This window comes from Ochotona curzoniae, unplaced genomic scaffold (genome assembly GCF_017591425.1).
Source record: "Ochotona curzoniae isolate NIBS_2020 unplaced genomic scaffold, NIBS_Ocur_1.0 scaffold_2587, whole genome shotgun sequence".
NCBI classification, from domain to species: Eukaryota; Metazoa; Chordata; class Mammalia; order Lagomorpha; family Ochotonidae; genus Ochotona; species Ochotona curzoniae.
In genome coordinates, this window is record NW_024467096.1 from 5,938,009 (window position 1) to 5,953,976 (window position 15,968).

Below are 15,968 nucleotides of genomic sequence, written 5' to 3' on the forward strand. Positions count from 1 at the left end.
GGAAAGCAGAACAGGTTGGACTCTTGGACAAGCTTTGCAGTAAGGTTCTGGGTCTGTCGATGCACTAAGGTGGATTTGGTCAGCTGATACAGATATTCTCAACCCTGGTTCAATGAAAGCAACATTGTCTCAAAACTATCAAAATCACTCAAGTAAGACCCTCACCTCAGGGTCTCTAAGACGTCATCAAATGACTGTCCCCATCCTTGTGTGCTGATGTAGTTTAATAGCAAGGAATAGTCCCCTCCCCTTCCCTGAGGGTATAGGAGGGGGAAAAATGAGACCTTTGTCCCTCCCACTTTCCTTCCTCCATACCTCCAATCTCCCCACCCTAATCAAGGGCCAATATGGGCATACATCCTTAACAATATAGACAATAGTAAAAATAAAATTTAAAAAACTTAAAAATATTTTTAGTATGATCATTTATGAATCCTAACTGCAAAGATTCTTTTACCAAATAAGGAAAAGTAAATATTGTGTCAATAGGACACTGCATGCTCTCAATGTCTGCTTATTCATTAACTTGCTCGACTGAACTATCCCTGAGAGCTACACCCTGATACCTGTGGGGGACATCTACTGGCTTCCTGCACACAGTGTAGATAAGATGTCCATTTCCTCTTGGTCACCTGGGTGGTCTGCTGGCTAACTCGGCTAAGCTTTGTTCAAAATATGCTCAATCCTCTGAAGGGTCAGGCCAAGGTGCTTCCTTCTGTGACTTCACCCTCACAAAGCCTTTTTTTCCTTTTAATTGAGGTGTAAATCAGGAAGTAGTTATGTACTTCACAAAACATTCTTCAATATACAAACATCCTCGTATCCGTAACACCCACTGACTAATAGTAGCTCTCACAAATTGAGACTCAAACTATAGTGAAATGGCCAGCACTCCCAAGAGCACGTCATTCTCACATCATTTCCACACTGTAAACTTACTACAAGGTGAGGTTGTAGACTTCAGGGGCTGTTATTTTAGCCAGTGAGTGTGGGCCCTTTTGGCATCCTTCATCCTCCAGGACAGCACTCTCTGAGCACAACTGATGGAATCAAGGGTAAAGAACCTGACAGGCCAGATTCTCTTGAGTTTTGGGCCTTGGACTTGGCAGCAAGGATTATGGATGTAGCCCCGAAATGCTTTTTTTTTTTTTCTGCTAAATGAACGGCACTGTATACTAGAAACAGCCAAGCTGATATAGATAGGCAGTTAGCGAGGGGAATGCTGAGGTCACCAGCCTCTCTACCGTCCCACCTACTCCACCCAACACTCCTCTTCCCCACTTGCGCCGCAGAAAACAGCTATTTCTAGGAATCTCTCAGGAACTTCCAACTGAAGACACATATATGGTTACTGATAGCACTATACCAACCCACAACACACAGTTCACTACAGTGTAACTCTAATTATCATGGCTGACATACTTAAATTCTGCCCCTCTTCTATTCAATTAAACTCTGCCTCAAACATCATTGCCCATGAATATTCAATTTCTGCAGATCATACAAAAGGATAATCCTGAAACTTAATGGGTGCAGCTCATTTAAAAAAAAAAAAGATTTATTTTTTATTGTAAAGTTAGATTTTGCAGAGGAGAGACAGAGAAAGATCTTCCATTCACTGATTCACTCCCCAAGTGGCCACAATGGCTGGAGCTGAGTTGATCTGAAGCCAGGAGCTTCTTCTGGGTCTCCCTAGTGGGTTCAGGGTCCCAATGCCTTGGGCCATCCTCTACTGTTTTCCCAGGCCACAACAGGAAGTTAGATGGGAATGGAGTAGCTGGGACACAAACCAGTGCCCGTAGGGATCCCAGCATATTCCAGGAGAGGACTTCAGCTGCTAGGTTACCATGCCAGGTCTGCAGCTCAGTCTTAAGTGTACTTGTACTCCCTCTTGACTGTGTACTTTTGCTGTTAACGATAAACTTTATTCTTTGTCCTTGAATTCTTGCACAGACAAGAACCTGGACCCAGCCATACAGTAACAAAATGACCATAGGACTTAAAACTGAAGCGTAAATACTTGGGTTGGTTTATTTGTTTGAAGGTGGCTGCCTTTATTTTTATGACTTATTTCCACTTTATTTGAAAGGGAGATCCAGAAAGATCTTCCGTCTGTGAACTCACTCTCCAAACATCTGCAATAGCCACGGCTGGGACAGAACTCAATCCAGGTCTTCCATGAACAGCAGGACCAACGGCTAAAACCTGCTGCCTCTCAGGGTGTTCACTGGGAAGCTGGAATGAGAAGTGGAAGCCGACTGAAACCCAGCGCATCTGATGTGGGATGCAGGTGTCTGCTGTTAATCACTGCTTCTTACCTACCCCTCACTGCCCATGCCTTCATTCTTACTGGCTTCCCTGGTTAGTGCTCCAAGAGCAGCAGAGCTGTTTCTCTGCTATAGATTAAGTCTACACCCTGTTCTCCCCTCTTTTGGATAATACATTTCCTTTTTTGCCTAGCCACTCCTGAGTGGGTGTCTGTTACTCATACTTAAAAGATGAAACAATGTTGTAATATCTTTTCAAAAGGTCCTTCTAAAAATCCCAGATTGCCCAAAAATTTTCCTGATATCTTAATGCATATTAGAACCATTAGAAAAGCACTTAGCACAACACTGTGATGGCATTGCTTTCACTTCCTCGAGGCGAGGCGAGGCAGAGGAGACATCTCAGGAGATGTCTATTTCAACACACTCACTCTCAAACGAAGGCCCCAAGTTGCCAAGACAATCACCCAGTACTGGGATTAGGTCCATTTGTCAGTACTCGAAAATCAGTCCTTGGTCAATGAACTTTGCAGGACCAACTTAAAATGCCAAGTGAGATCACTAAACATTATTTACTGATTGTGTATTTCTCAGGACTTTCATTAGCAAGCTGAAAATCCAGCTCAAACTAGCTTAAGTAAACACACATGCACACAAAACAGGTTCAAGGAATCCACCTGTTTCAGGAATGGCTGGTTTTAAGATTAAAATTACCAAGCCTTCTCTCCATGTCTAGGCAACTTTCCAGAGGTGGAGCACTCACAGGTCACATCCTGTCAGCACAGCTGCCCCACAGCACATACCTGACTACAGCAGGGCCTCTTCATTCTGTGAGGCAGTTAAGTTCCTGTCCATTCTCTTATGCCGATCGGCATTTGGTGTTTGCCATAGTAAAACAAGCCTTGACTCAAACAAGGGCAACGGTCAACAGCTTCTTCCTTTAAAGCTCTTCAACAGAACAGAACATGCATGGAGGCCAGGATGAGAAGCAACTGTCACTGAAACATGCATGAAATGTGGCCTATGCTCCACTTTGTATCTTCTGCTTATTTATAAATCCTTTAACTTCAGCTCATTCTTGGCCCTACCAGTAGCACATCCTGGACTGCTGCCTAATATCCTCAGCTGACTGAGGTCTCCTGGAAGCTTTTTAGAAGCACTGCTGAAGTAATGATGAGCACAGCCTCTGACCTTTATACAGATCAAGTGGTAAGATTCCAGCCTGGTAAGCCTCATGACAATGAACGTGGTAACCACAGTGGTGACTGTGTTTGGGTTGGGAAGTGGACTTTCCTAAGGTGGGAGGCTGCACAGGCAAGGGCCTTTCCAGGCAGTCATGGTGCCGGCAGCTTTCCAGAATCCTTATGTGGCTTAACATCTCTGAGTCTTGATTCCCGCTACAACTAACATACGAGAGAAAAAAAAAAACCTTCTGCATTGATTTGTATTAAGAAATGAAATACATGTAGAACAGGTAGAACAAGTCAGGACTCAATGAACACTGATTCCAAATTTTTATTTATGTCCTTTACTAAACAGAGTAGGATCCAATCTTTTCAAATGTCTTAACATTTCTGCCATGGAATGGTATGATTCTATATAATAAATAATTCAAATGAACAATCTAGAATTTTTTAAAAAACATTTATTTTAAAGGCAAGAGTGACAGAAACATAGAGGCAGAGAGAGAGACATCTTTAATCCACTGGTTCACCCCTAAATGGCCACAGCAGCTGAGGATGCATCAGGCTGAAGCCGGGAGAATGAACTCCCTCTAAATCTCCCACATGTGTGGCAAGGACTCAAGTACTCGGGCCACCTCCTGCTGCCTTCTCGGGAACATCAGCAGGGAGCCCGACTGCAGGCAGAGCAGCCAGGCGTTCAAACAGGCACTCTGATATGGGATGTGAATCACCGCATCACAAAGCCAGACCCAGAATACAGAATTAAAAAAAAAAAAAAAACCTTACTAGCGATGAAGGGAGGGAGGGAGAGAGAAAAAGATGGGGGGTGGGGGGGAAGAGAGAAGAGGAGAGGGAAAGGGGGAGAGAGAGAGAGAGAGATGGGAGAGATATCCACTGGTTAACTTCCTAATTGCTTGCATCAGCCAAGGCTGGGCCAGGCTGAAGCCAGGAGCCAGAACTCCACCCAACTCTCTCAAGGGTGGCAGGGACCCTGCCACCTGAGCCATCAGCAGTTGCCTCCCAGGGCGTGCATTAGCAGGAAGCTGGATAGGAAGCCAGTGGCCAGGATTTAGACCCAGGTGCTCTGATACGGGATGCAGGCAGCCAAAGTCACACCTTAACCACTGTACCAAATGTCTGCCTCAGAATCTGGAATTTTTTTAACCTAAAAAAGTTTTGCCAGTTGTTCAAATGTCTTTATTGGAATTAAACTTCATTTAAGGGATATACCGATATACAACTAGTTTGATCAGCGACTAATATAGTTTGATGTCCCTTTATTTTTGTTCCCAAAAGCCAGTTCACTTTTTCCCCATGTTCGATATTGAGCTTTGGAGAAATTCTGCCATGGTCTTCCTGTTCTGTTACTGAAGCACTAGTATTTCTGCCCTGCTTGGTGAAAGTGGCCCTTTTAGGTTTCTTCCGGTGGGGGTGTTTTGTAGGACTCTTCTGTTTTTTCTCAATTTCACTGCTCACATCCCACAGCCTTATCATCCCATCATTCCCACCACTAAGCAGCAAATAGGATTCTGGCAGGAAACAGACCTGGGATACCCCCAAAGAGTGGCCCCTAAATCCCAGTTCCTGTTCACACTTGATTCCCATTACTTTAAAGATTCGGACTTTACCATCTTCTGCACCACAACTAAAAACATTGCCACATGATGCGACAGAGACAGAGTGGGCCAGAGCAGGGTTTAAGAGCTGACCAGGGGACTGCGGGCCTTCTGCTTCTTCCGCTTTATCCTCCTCTAAGTTTGTAATCCAGAGCGGCCGTGCTTTCTGAAGATTCCACAGCATCACCTGTGAACAAGAAGAAGTTAGGGTCACACAGTACTCTAGCCATTTTGCTCTACTGTCCTGACCACTCAGCAATTTCAAGCAATATTGAAAAGAGAAAAAAAAAATCAGACACTAACAAAATATTCCAGTAGGGATGCTACCCTGCAACCAAAGCTAGAAGGCAGATGGGAAGTCAGCATTTATAAAACAAGACCCTGAATAAGTTTTGATTAACAAGTCCCATTACAGCATAATTGTTAAGCAGCTGCCAGGTTCTAAATGTCTTTCTACTCTCAACTCTGAATAAGACTGAAGAGTATGAAATTTGTGAGTTTTATTCTGCGCTGTGTCTGTCAGCTAAATAATGAAATTTGGGCTATCATGGGAATAATTTCCATCTGGAATGCCTTTCCTTTCACATTACCCAAGCTACCCGGATGGGGGCTTAAGCTGAAGTCCCTGTCCTCTGAGAAGACTTGCTCCTCTTTCCCACAGTTAGTTCTGAGTGTATTAACTGACATACACTTTCAGCTTGTCAGTTTCTTGAGATTTAACCCATCTTTGCTAATGTCTAGCATAACGCCTCTGAAACTGCAGAAATTCCAAACGGGACATGAACCAGTGCCCACATGGGGTCCTGGCACTTGCAAGGTGAAGATTCAGTCATTGAGCCATTGCGCTGTACGTGGTGCTGGGTTTATAACATCATAGTTAGTAGCTAACAGTGAGCTACAGTAACATATCAGAAAGCATAACACAAATGAGTGCTGAAACCTGACATGAAATATAAAAAAAAAATCTGAACATAAGGAAAATGACCAATTTGCAGCTGAATGAATGACAGGCACCGCTATGGGTCTCCTCTTTTGGCCTCAGTCAAGCCTAGGTTGAATTTACCAGCCTGCGGCAGTAAAGCACGCACTGCACCCTAGTGCCTACAGCAACTGAACCATTTTTGCATTTGGCTGAACATCTGTGTTAGCCATCACCCAGACTCTACATTTCCAAGTACTGAGGCATTACAGACTGTTCCTGCCTGGACATTGCCTTTTACACTTTTTTACTTTTCCCAACTGTCAAAGACTTCAAGACATTTCATACTTAATTTTTCAATCAGCTGTTTGAGCAGTTGTCACTCTAAGCAAGGCAGTTGGAAACTGAAGACAAAAATGAGAGGCTGGGGCTTATAGACGCGCAACACATCAAAAAAAACCAGTTCGCTGGCCTCAGTTCCTAAGTGAATGTGATCATGTCAAAGCGGTCCTGCTCAAAAGATCCTCCCCCTGGGCCCAGCACGCTAGCCTAGCGGCTAAAGTCTCTGCCTTGCATTTGCCAGAATCCCCTATGGGTGTCGATTTGTATCCCAGTGGCCCCACTTCTGTCCCAGCTCCCTGCTTGTGGCCTGGGAAAGCAGTTTAGGACAGCCCAAAGCCTTGGGACCCTGCACCCATATGGGAGAGCCAGAAGAGGCTCTGGGCTCCTGGTTTTGGATCAGCTCAGCTCTGGCCATTGCAGCTGTTTGGGGAGTGAAATCAACGGACAAAAGATCTTTCTCTCTGTCCATCTGACTTTCCAATAAAAATAAATAAATTAAAACTCTTAAGTTTATCTATAGTGAATCTTAAAAAAATGTTGCTTCAGGCCCAGCGGTGTGGCCTAGCAGCTAAAGTCCTCACCTTGCACACAGAAATCCCATATGGGCACTGGTTCCAATCCTAGCTGCCCTACTTCACATCCAGTTGCCTACTCGTGGCCTGGGAAAGCAATAAAGGATGGCCCAAAACCTTGGGACCCTGCACTCACATTAGAGACCCAGAAGAGGCTCTGGGCTCTTGGCTTTGGATTAGCTGAGCTCCAGCCATTGTGGTCTCTTGGGAAGTGAATCATCAGACGGAAGACCTTCCTCTCTGTTTCTCCTCCTCTCTGTATATTTGACTTTCCAATAAAATTAAAAGAAAAAAAAATTTGCCAGGACAATTGAAATAGGTAACTACCTAACTCTATTATTTTCCTTTTATAAGTATTTACTTTCTAGACTGCCCTGTCAGCTACCTGCTGTAAAAGCATCTTGCCTATTACTGGAGACAAAAAGGTAAATTCTGGATGTCCATCACCTAACTGCAGAGTACAGGTCACCATTGTGCACTTGTCTGTTGCTACAGCTAATGAACGAATAATAAGTACGTAACGAAAAGTTGGTATGGCGGAAGGATGACAGAAGTTTGTCAAAGGCAAATTTTAGATAGGATGCCTATCTAAAAAGACATCCCCCTGGCTGTGCAGGTGCTACCTCCCCACTGTTGAGATATATTAGATGCAGAAGGCTTGTAAATGGCTTGGTCAAGATCTAGGAGTGGAAAAGGAATTTCTCGAGAGTGATTGTCAAAAGAGATGCTACAGATATTTTTGTCAGGACAATTTTTAATCATTCTGGGACTATCTTAGCATTACAGTATATCTGCTGATTGGGCCTATCAAATGCTAAGAGATAAGTAGGGGCAATCATTGTGATAAAAACAAACAAACAGACAGACAGACCCATCAGGGGCTGGCATTGTGGTACGGCATGTAAAACCTTCCGGCTGTGACACTGGCAACCACATAGGAAAATCCTGGTTGCTCTACTTCTGATCTAGCTCCTTACTAACAGCCTGGTTTTAAAGCAGCAGAGAAATAGCCAAATGCTTGGGATCCTGCACCCACGTGGGAGACCCAGAAGAAGCTCCTAACTTTGGATTGGCTTAGCTCTGGCCATCGTGGCCATTTGGGGAATGAACCAGTGGATGGAAGGTCTGTCTCTTCCTGCTTAACTCTGCATTTCAAATGTATTTTTTTGAAAAAAAAAAAAAAAGATTTTTTTTAAAGCAAAGTTTGACACTTGAATTCCTAAATTGTAAGAGTTATAGAAGATACAGGAAAAGATAGCAAAGTCCACTAGCCAAGAAGATGCAAAGACAAAACCTTTGATGCTATTAAAAGGAACACAGAGTTTATAGAAGCAAAGTACTGTGTAGTAGTATTGAGAGCACCAATTACATTTTCACAACAGTGCTAGACAAGTAGGTCACTGATGAACAATGGTTCAAAGTGGTTTGGGAGCTCACTGATTCTCAACCAAGGATACTCTGCTTAAACAACTCTGATGCCACAAAAACAGTTCACAGTCAGAGATGAGGTTTGAATCGCAGTCAGCAGTTGTGTGCACATTTAATTTAGATCTGTTTTTTCATCTATTAAAAGAGAGCGATAGCTATCTGGACGATATGATTTGGAATTAAAATGCTCAAGATAACTGAGATTCGTGTTCTCACAAGGAAGCACACACCACTGTGGGGCAGTGAGCTCTTGAAGAAACCAAAATAAACCAAAATCTGCCTCCCCATCATTTCTGCTATTTAGACTAACATGTTTCCCCACCCCCCAAAAGACAACTAGGAGCTAAACTCTTCCAGTTCCCAATATATTGGACATATCTGCTTTCCCAATGGTGGAACTTTGGATTTGGGCTAACTTGTGATGGTTTATTAAAAACCCAGGACTGAATGTAATGCTCTGATCTTGATCACCCAGTCATAATCTTTCAATTAGCTTTAGAAAAATAGAATTGCAAAGTGAAAACAAACCCATCTCCTCCAACGTGCTCTTTCAGTTTTTAAGCACAGGGCTTATACAGGATGGGCAGATCAACTCTGATATCCCCTTTGTTTCAACAGATGTTCAGAATTAAGTGTCTGAATTCTCAAATCTCAGGAATGTCTTAAGGCACAGAGAAAGGAAGACTAAAGGATTAAGGTTTGCTCTGAATAAAATCAATGAGATTTTTTGGGCTGGCATTAAACATAGAAGGAAGGCTTATAGTTCATAAATGAATAAGACATGTCAGCACAGAAAACAGAAGATGCAAAGGTATATTTAGCCTGATCAATCATTTGATTCTGTTAGCAAATCCCATTTGGACATTATCTCCCTGCAAAAGCATCACCTGCATATCCAGTCCACACGACACCAGGCTCAGAGGCCTCTGCGGTCGGAAAGCCACAGAGGAACAGATGTTGGAATGTCTCTTCAGGGATCTGCTGACTTTCTTACTTTCCAAGTCTAGGATTTTGATTGCCCCAGAGTCGTCGGCAGAAGCCAGCAGGTTTTCGTTTTCATTCAGGGAGAGACAGTTGATTTCTTCTTCATTCACATGGAAGTGGTCCACACAAGCTTTGAGGGCCCTGACATCCAGCACACTAATGGTTTCTCCATGGGAGGCAAAGAGCTTGGTGGGGCAGGAAGAAGAAAATATGACACTGGTAACGTCATCAGCTCCTGGGAACTGTGTGTGTCCCAGCAGATTCCCGTCTTCACCCCAGGCCGTGAGTTCTCCACCTTCCGCTCCGGAGGCCAGTAGCCCTTCTTTACTTGCATTTAAGCAGAGAATGGGAGAAGAATGTCCACCAGTCCACTTCACTGACATATTGGCCTGGAAGACTCTGTGATGAGGGCAGAGAGGGAGCTATCAGCTCAAGTGTTGTATAAGAACTATAAGGTCAGATTTTTTTTTTGTAGTTTTTTTTTTTAATTTTAACTTCTTGTTAAATTATCATCATCATTCTATGATACAGTTCTCTGGGATTTCCCCTACGCCCTCCCAAATAAGGTCAAATATCATAAACAAGATATCACTGAAATACCAAAAAGACATGTTAAAAAAAAACCCTGCCTTAATCAAAAATAGTTAAAAAAAAAAAAAATTAAAGCTCAAGAATACCAAAGGTAGTTGAACAATGTCTGGCAAATGTCTAAGACTTCTGCTATTAGGGACCCATACAAGTTGGTCCTCCAGTCTTTGACATGAGAACAATACTAAACATTATATAAATTCAGAAAAACTCTTAATGAGAAGGCTATGCGATCATTAGACTATATTTTTCTTTATTATTATTATTATTATTTTTTTTTATATTTTTCGTTTAAATGTTTTAGGGAGTGAGCTCTGTAGACAGACTTATCAGGTTTGTGCTGGTTGACTCTAAGCACCTCTGTGACTCACTCTGCTTCTCTACAAAATGGGAATAACATCCTTTGCCAAGGTCATTAAGATAATTAACATTATATATAAAGCCCAAATAATAGTGTCTGTTATGAAACAGAAACTGATAAATATCACTGTTGTTACTTTTCTCTTTTTATTAGGCTAGTCTAAGTAGTGGCATACAGACACACATACACACATACTAAACTAGGGATCTTAAAAGTATGGTCTCCAGGGCCCGGCGGCGTGGCCTAGCGCCTAAAGTCCTTGTCTTGAACGCGCCAGGATCCCCTATGAGTGTCAGTTCTAATCCCAGCTGCTCCACTTCCCTTCCAGCTCCTTGCTTGTGGCCTGGGAAAGCAGTCAAGGACGGCCCAATGCCTTGGGACCCTGCACCCGCGTGTGGGAGACCTGGAAGTTCCTGGCTCCTGGCTTTGGATCGGCGCAGCACTGGCCGTTGCGCTCACTTGGGGAGTGAATCATTGGACAGAAGATCTTCCTCTCTGTACATCTGCTCTGTATATCTGACTTTGTAATAAAATAAATAAATAAATAAATATATATATATATATATTTTTTTTTTAAAGTATGGTCTCCAGATAAGCAGCAACAGCATCACCTGGTACCTTGGACAAATAAGCTGTTTGAGGATTGGCATCGTGGAACTGCACATCAAGCTGCTGTCTGCAACGCTAGTATCCCATACAAACACTGGTTCAAGTCCTGGACCGTCTACTTCTGATCCAGCTTCCTGCTAATGCTCCTAGGAAAGTGGTGGAATATGGCCTGAGTACTTGGGCTCCTGTACCCACGTGGGAAACTGGGATTGGGTTTCAGGGTCTCAGCATCAATTTGACCTAGCCCCAGTTACGGTGACCATATGGGGAATATACCTGTGGAACTGATAAATATTAAACACTAAGAACACTGACAAATATAACTTGTCAAATCAGGTTATTAGAAAAGAGTCTTCATTATTTACACGTTTGGGATCCCTTTCTTCAGATCACATACTGGAATTTCAGAACATGTATCACTTGAGAATCCAGCCAAAAGTGCAGACCCTTGGAGCTGTACTTCAGATATTCATTTACTAGGTTATCTGATTTTGGTCTTAAAACAATCGATTTGATTGGCTAGAGTTCCTTTAACAGATGATAAAATTGTCAGAAATGCCGAATAATTTGCCCAAGGTATCTTGATTCTTACAATTTGTACATAGGGTCTAACATAACGACATCCTAAGTATTTAAATAACAGAGATCTTTTCTCATTTTAAAAAAGGTTACTTTTTTAAATTTGAAAGGCAGTTACAGAGGGAGAGAGAGAATATGTTAACTTGCTAGTTCACTCCAGATGGCCTCAATGTCCACAGCTGAGCTGGTCTGAAGCCAGGAACTTCTTTTGGGTCTCCCATGTGGGTGTGGGAACCCAAGGACTTGGGTCATCTTCTGCTACTTTTGCAGGCACATTAGCAGGGAGCTGGATCAAAAGTGGAGCAGCTGAGACTGGAACCGGTGCCACATAGGATGCTGGTGCTGCAGGCAGTAGTTTTACCCACTATACACCCATTATGCTACAGCACTGGCCCCAATACCCTTCTCTGAATAACTTAACAAGCTTTGTTAGTATTGTTTGCAGGAAATGACCAAAAGCTACGAACTCCCCATTGTTTAAAAAACACATTCACCTACTTTTTTCAGCACTTTACCATCTACCTACACTTATACAACAGGACTTGAGTACAAAATCCAGATTCCTCATCTCTTAGGAATCCCAAATATACAGACTAGAATTGTTATACCCTGCTTTGACTGTCAAGGCAACTGAGAAAATTAGGGCAATTTAGACTCCTATGGTCAGATGAAAGGAAGAAAACAAATTTATCTGGCTAAAGCTAATTGTTCATTTTACAAAGCTAGGGAGAATATACCAGGCGAAAAATTGCTAGAATTATTTTATTATTTTCAGTTATGACACTTGGATTTAATTGCATGGCACAAAGACAGATTTACCAATCCCGACTGGAAAAGTCACTTAAAATAATCTGGCAATATTTCGTATTCCAAATACAAAACTGTTTATTTTCTTCTACTTTGATATCATCCCTGATCAATAAAATATACAAATTACTAGACAACAACAATAAATCCCTGACCTATTAGTAACTGAGGTGACAGATCACGGTCACACATCCACACACACACAAAAGCAAAGTCACACAAGATTTTCATCAAGATGACAAAATACACAAAAGCCCCCCTCTTTTAAAACTTTTAGCAGAAACACAGTTAGTATGCAGAGGAAACTAATTCAATAGAGACTCAAGCAAGAGTTAAAGGAGCGGCTGAGAGAGGAAATGACTCAGAGGGAAAGACAGGGAGCTCGGCGGCTTGATTCTTGCTGACAAGCACTGAAACAAGAATTAATTCTCTGCTCTGAGAAAGAATCTGGCAAAATTTCCAGACAGATCGAGGGGAAGAAAAAAAAACTCACGATTTCAAGCGAAAAGGTATTGATGCGATTTAGACTTAGTATTATGGAGACTTAGATGATGTCTAACAGCATCCTACCTTAAAATATGAAATCTGAATTAGCTATTTAAAAGGCAACTGAAGTTGGCATTTTTAATTGTTATGGACTTTTAGGGCATTAACCACTTCTTTCCTATGTCAGTTCTCTTGCTGCTAAGAGGGATCAATCTGACAGTCAGCACCTCTGTTCTCTGCCGGACTCCTGGAGTACAGGCTTTGTCTCCCTCCTGGGATTTCAAATGAGGCAAGTTTCCAGCACTTCCTCTTCTCCTTTACAAACCCATTCACAGGGTTTGACAAATAAATGCTCACTGGCAGACAGGAGTCTTCGCAGATTTTCTTCCTTTTTCTGGAAGGGTATTCTATCTCTAGAGGCATGTTTAGGTTCAGTTCTATCCCCAAATGAACAGGAGTTAGGCAACAAATGAAATCTGCTTAAAGGGACTATTACGGGGCATGATGTGGTGGCTCAACTAGTTAATCCTCCACACTTCCAAGTGCAGCATCCCACACGGGCACTGGTTCATGTCCTGGCTGCTCCACTTCCCATTGAGCTCCTGCTTGTTGCCTGGGAAAGCAGTGGAAGATGACCCAAAGCCTTGGATCCTGCGCTCACATGGGAGACCTAGAAGCTCTGGCTCCTGATCAGCTCAGCTCCAATTATTGCGGCCATTTGGGGAGTGAACCAGCAGATGGAAAATCATTCTGTCTCTCCTTGTCTTTGTAAATCTGGCTTTCCAGTAAAGATAAATAAAACCTTTAAAAAGCAAAGGTACTATTACCAATAATACATTTTCTATATATTTTTCTGTAGTGAAATAGTAGGAACTCTTGTTCTATTAATCTCACAAGACCCCAAAATAGCTCTACCTTAAAATACACGCACCATAATAAAAACAAGCTGAATTACTAGTTTCTGTATCACACAGTTAAAATTTTTTTGATCACCTGCCTAGCCAGAAAAATTAAAATGAAGACCTATTACTGGAAATGTTAAGAAAAAGTTGGGAAAGTCCCCAAAAGACACTCTGAAGTTAGTGATTTTAGTCAACCAGTGTTTCCCATGCAGAGTGCTGATTGGCAATCAAATCAGACGCTTACTTAGTCTGTATGAGTAAAACCTTCATTATCTGAGATACACCCAAGACCATCATTGTAAAGTGTGAATAAACTGCTGTGGTAGATGGGTAGTGGGAAAAAAAAATAACTAAATTGGGGTCAAATCAAAACAACTTTCAGAAATGAGTTGGCAAGTCCCTGTGTCTTGTTTTTCCTATGACTGAACTGGAAAGCTTAGCAGAAGCAGGCAATGCCTCGTCAACCAGCCTCTTGTTTCTCGTGTCACCTGAGGGTCTGAGCAGAGCAGTCAAGCATATCCCCCATGGAAATTACTTTACATAAATGCATCCCTTCCTTCAAACACCTAAGGAGATCATGGAGTGGATGAGGGAAAGGTGAGGGTATTTCAGCACACTTTCTAAAAAACAGTAGAGTGCCAGTGACTATGGGGAGAGGGCTTGGTGGGGAGATGGGATCAGCAGGTGAAGGATTTGCAAAAAGAAAAGCAGGAAAGTGATACAGGCAACCTTGACATTCTACCAGGGCTACTGGGGGGGTGGGAGGGGACAGACTGCCACTTAAGCCACCTCAACCAGGGACAATATGACCACAATGTGTCACAGGCTCTACCTCACCTTCCCTGTGACACACAGGACACAGAGTAGGTTGAATGGCTGGGAGTTCTGTACCCTCAGCACTCTGCTCCAGTCCTGACTCCACTTACCCATGCCCAGAAACCTGATCATTTGGCACGGCTCTAGACTCCCCTTTCTCAGGTGGACCAATTCCATTGATCCTTGAAGATTCAAAAGAAACGCACAGCTGTCTTTTCAGACAAAACTTGGTTCAAACTTAGGAACTGTAATCTGAAAGTCACCATCACTATAGCCAAGATAGGCCAGCTTTTTACCTACAGGTTTGCCGTTTCTCAAGTCCCTCCTATGTGAAGCTGGACAACCATCAAACTCATTGGCAGAGCTGTGGCCATGGTGGGAACTGAAAAAAATAAAATCTGGGTTCTGGAGCTTGGTGAAAAAGGCATCAGGAAAGACAAAGATCAACAGGTTATCAACTACAACAGAGGGTGTAAGAGGTAGTTATTTTCACAAGAAATGGATGACACAACAGGGATGATTTCTTACCAAAGCAAGGTGGGGACACGCTGACTGCGAAACCCATTATTATAAGTATTTACCTCACAGAGTTGTTTGGGGAAATTATATTTAGTAATGGGGCAAGGTTCTCACTATTGTCAGTAGGTGCCTGGCTCACATTATGGGTCAATCGACAGCTATTCGTTTAGTAGACGCCCTTAAAACACTCCCTGAAAAACGTGGTCCCCTCACCGCCCCCCCAGGAAAGCTCAGTATGATGACACAATGCTCAAATTCTTCCCCTCCCAGCAAACCACCTCCAAGTACAGCCCCGCGTGTCACTCTCCATAGCGCGGTGTTGCATAGAAAGCACACTGCCTTAGTGCATCTGGGGAAGACCATATTTTGTCTAATGTGGCACTTTAGCCCTAAAATGGCACTTTAAATTATTCAAATTGCGGCGAAAGGGGTTAAGTGTGAGGGGTGCAGTGGGACGGTGTTAGGATGTTAGCGTTCTTCCTTTCCGACCAGTCGTTGGGGCAGAAGCTCTCCTAGACATCTGTTCTCCTCGGGGAGAACAACAAGGTCTGACCAAGAAAAGACCCAGAAACCCCAAGATAATCAAGCCTGAGTTGGTGGGGGGGGACGAGGAATTGGCTACCAAGGTAAGCTTCAGAGACCTAACTCAAATCGGAAAAGATCCCCCAGCCCCAATTCTCCCCCAGGAAAGCTGACCCGAGGCTGCCACACCATAAAGAAGGAAGAGCCGCCACAGAGGACTTCTGAACCCACCCGCGCCAGCCCCATACCTGCGTTTCCCGCTGCCCTTCTCGGCGCTTCGAGATGACTTCACCTGCCGCTGCCCAATCGCATCGAGCGTAGGGTGCGAGGCGCCTCAGCCAAACAGTCACATCCGGGAGCGAGAGGAACCGCGAGCGAGCTGGGCGTGCGCCCTTGCTTCGTGCCCTCAACCCGCATGGCGGAGCCACGGGCGCGCCGCGGGGAGGCCGGGCGAGCCGGGCGGTTCC

The 15,968-nt window shown here is 43.4% G+C and overlaps 1 protein-coding gene across 2 annotated transcripts; it reads right to left on the reverse strand.

The window, feature by feature from the left end:
- Positions 1-4,637: 4,637 nt before the first annotated feature.
- WDR53 (WD repeat domain 53) lies at positions 4,638-15,882 on the reverse strand. 2 transcript variants are annotated; one of them, XM_041002966.1, is made up of 3 exons: positions 15,750-15,794; positions 9,216-9,711; positions 4,638-5,254 (listed from the first exon to the last, which is right to left on the reverse strand). In XM_041002966.1, exons 2-3 carry the CDS (start codon positions 9,693-9,695, stop codon positions 4,658-4,660), a joined length of 1,077 nt encoding a protein of 358 aa, XP_040858900.1. In that variant the 5' UTR covers positions 9,696-9,711; positions 15,750-15,794; the 3' UTR covers positions 4,638-4,657. The 2 variants fall into 2 exon arrangements, with proteins under 2 accessions (XP_040858900.1, XP_040858901.1); XM_041002967.1 differs by lacking the exon at positions 9,216-9,711 and having other exon boundaries at positions 15,750-15,882.
- Between the last annotated feature and the right edge of the window lie 86 nt (positions 15,883-15,968).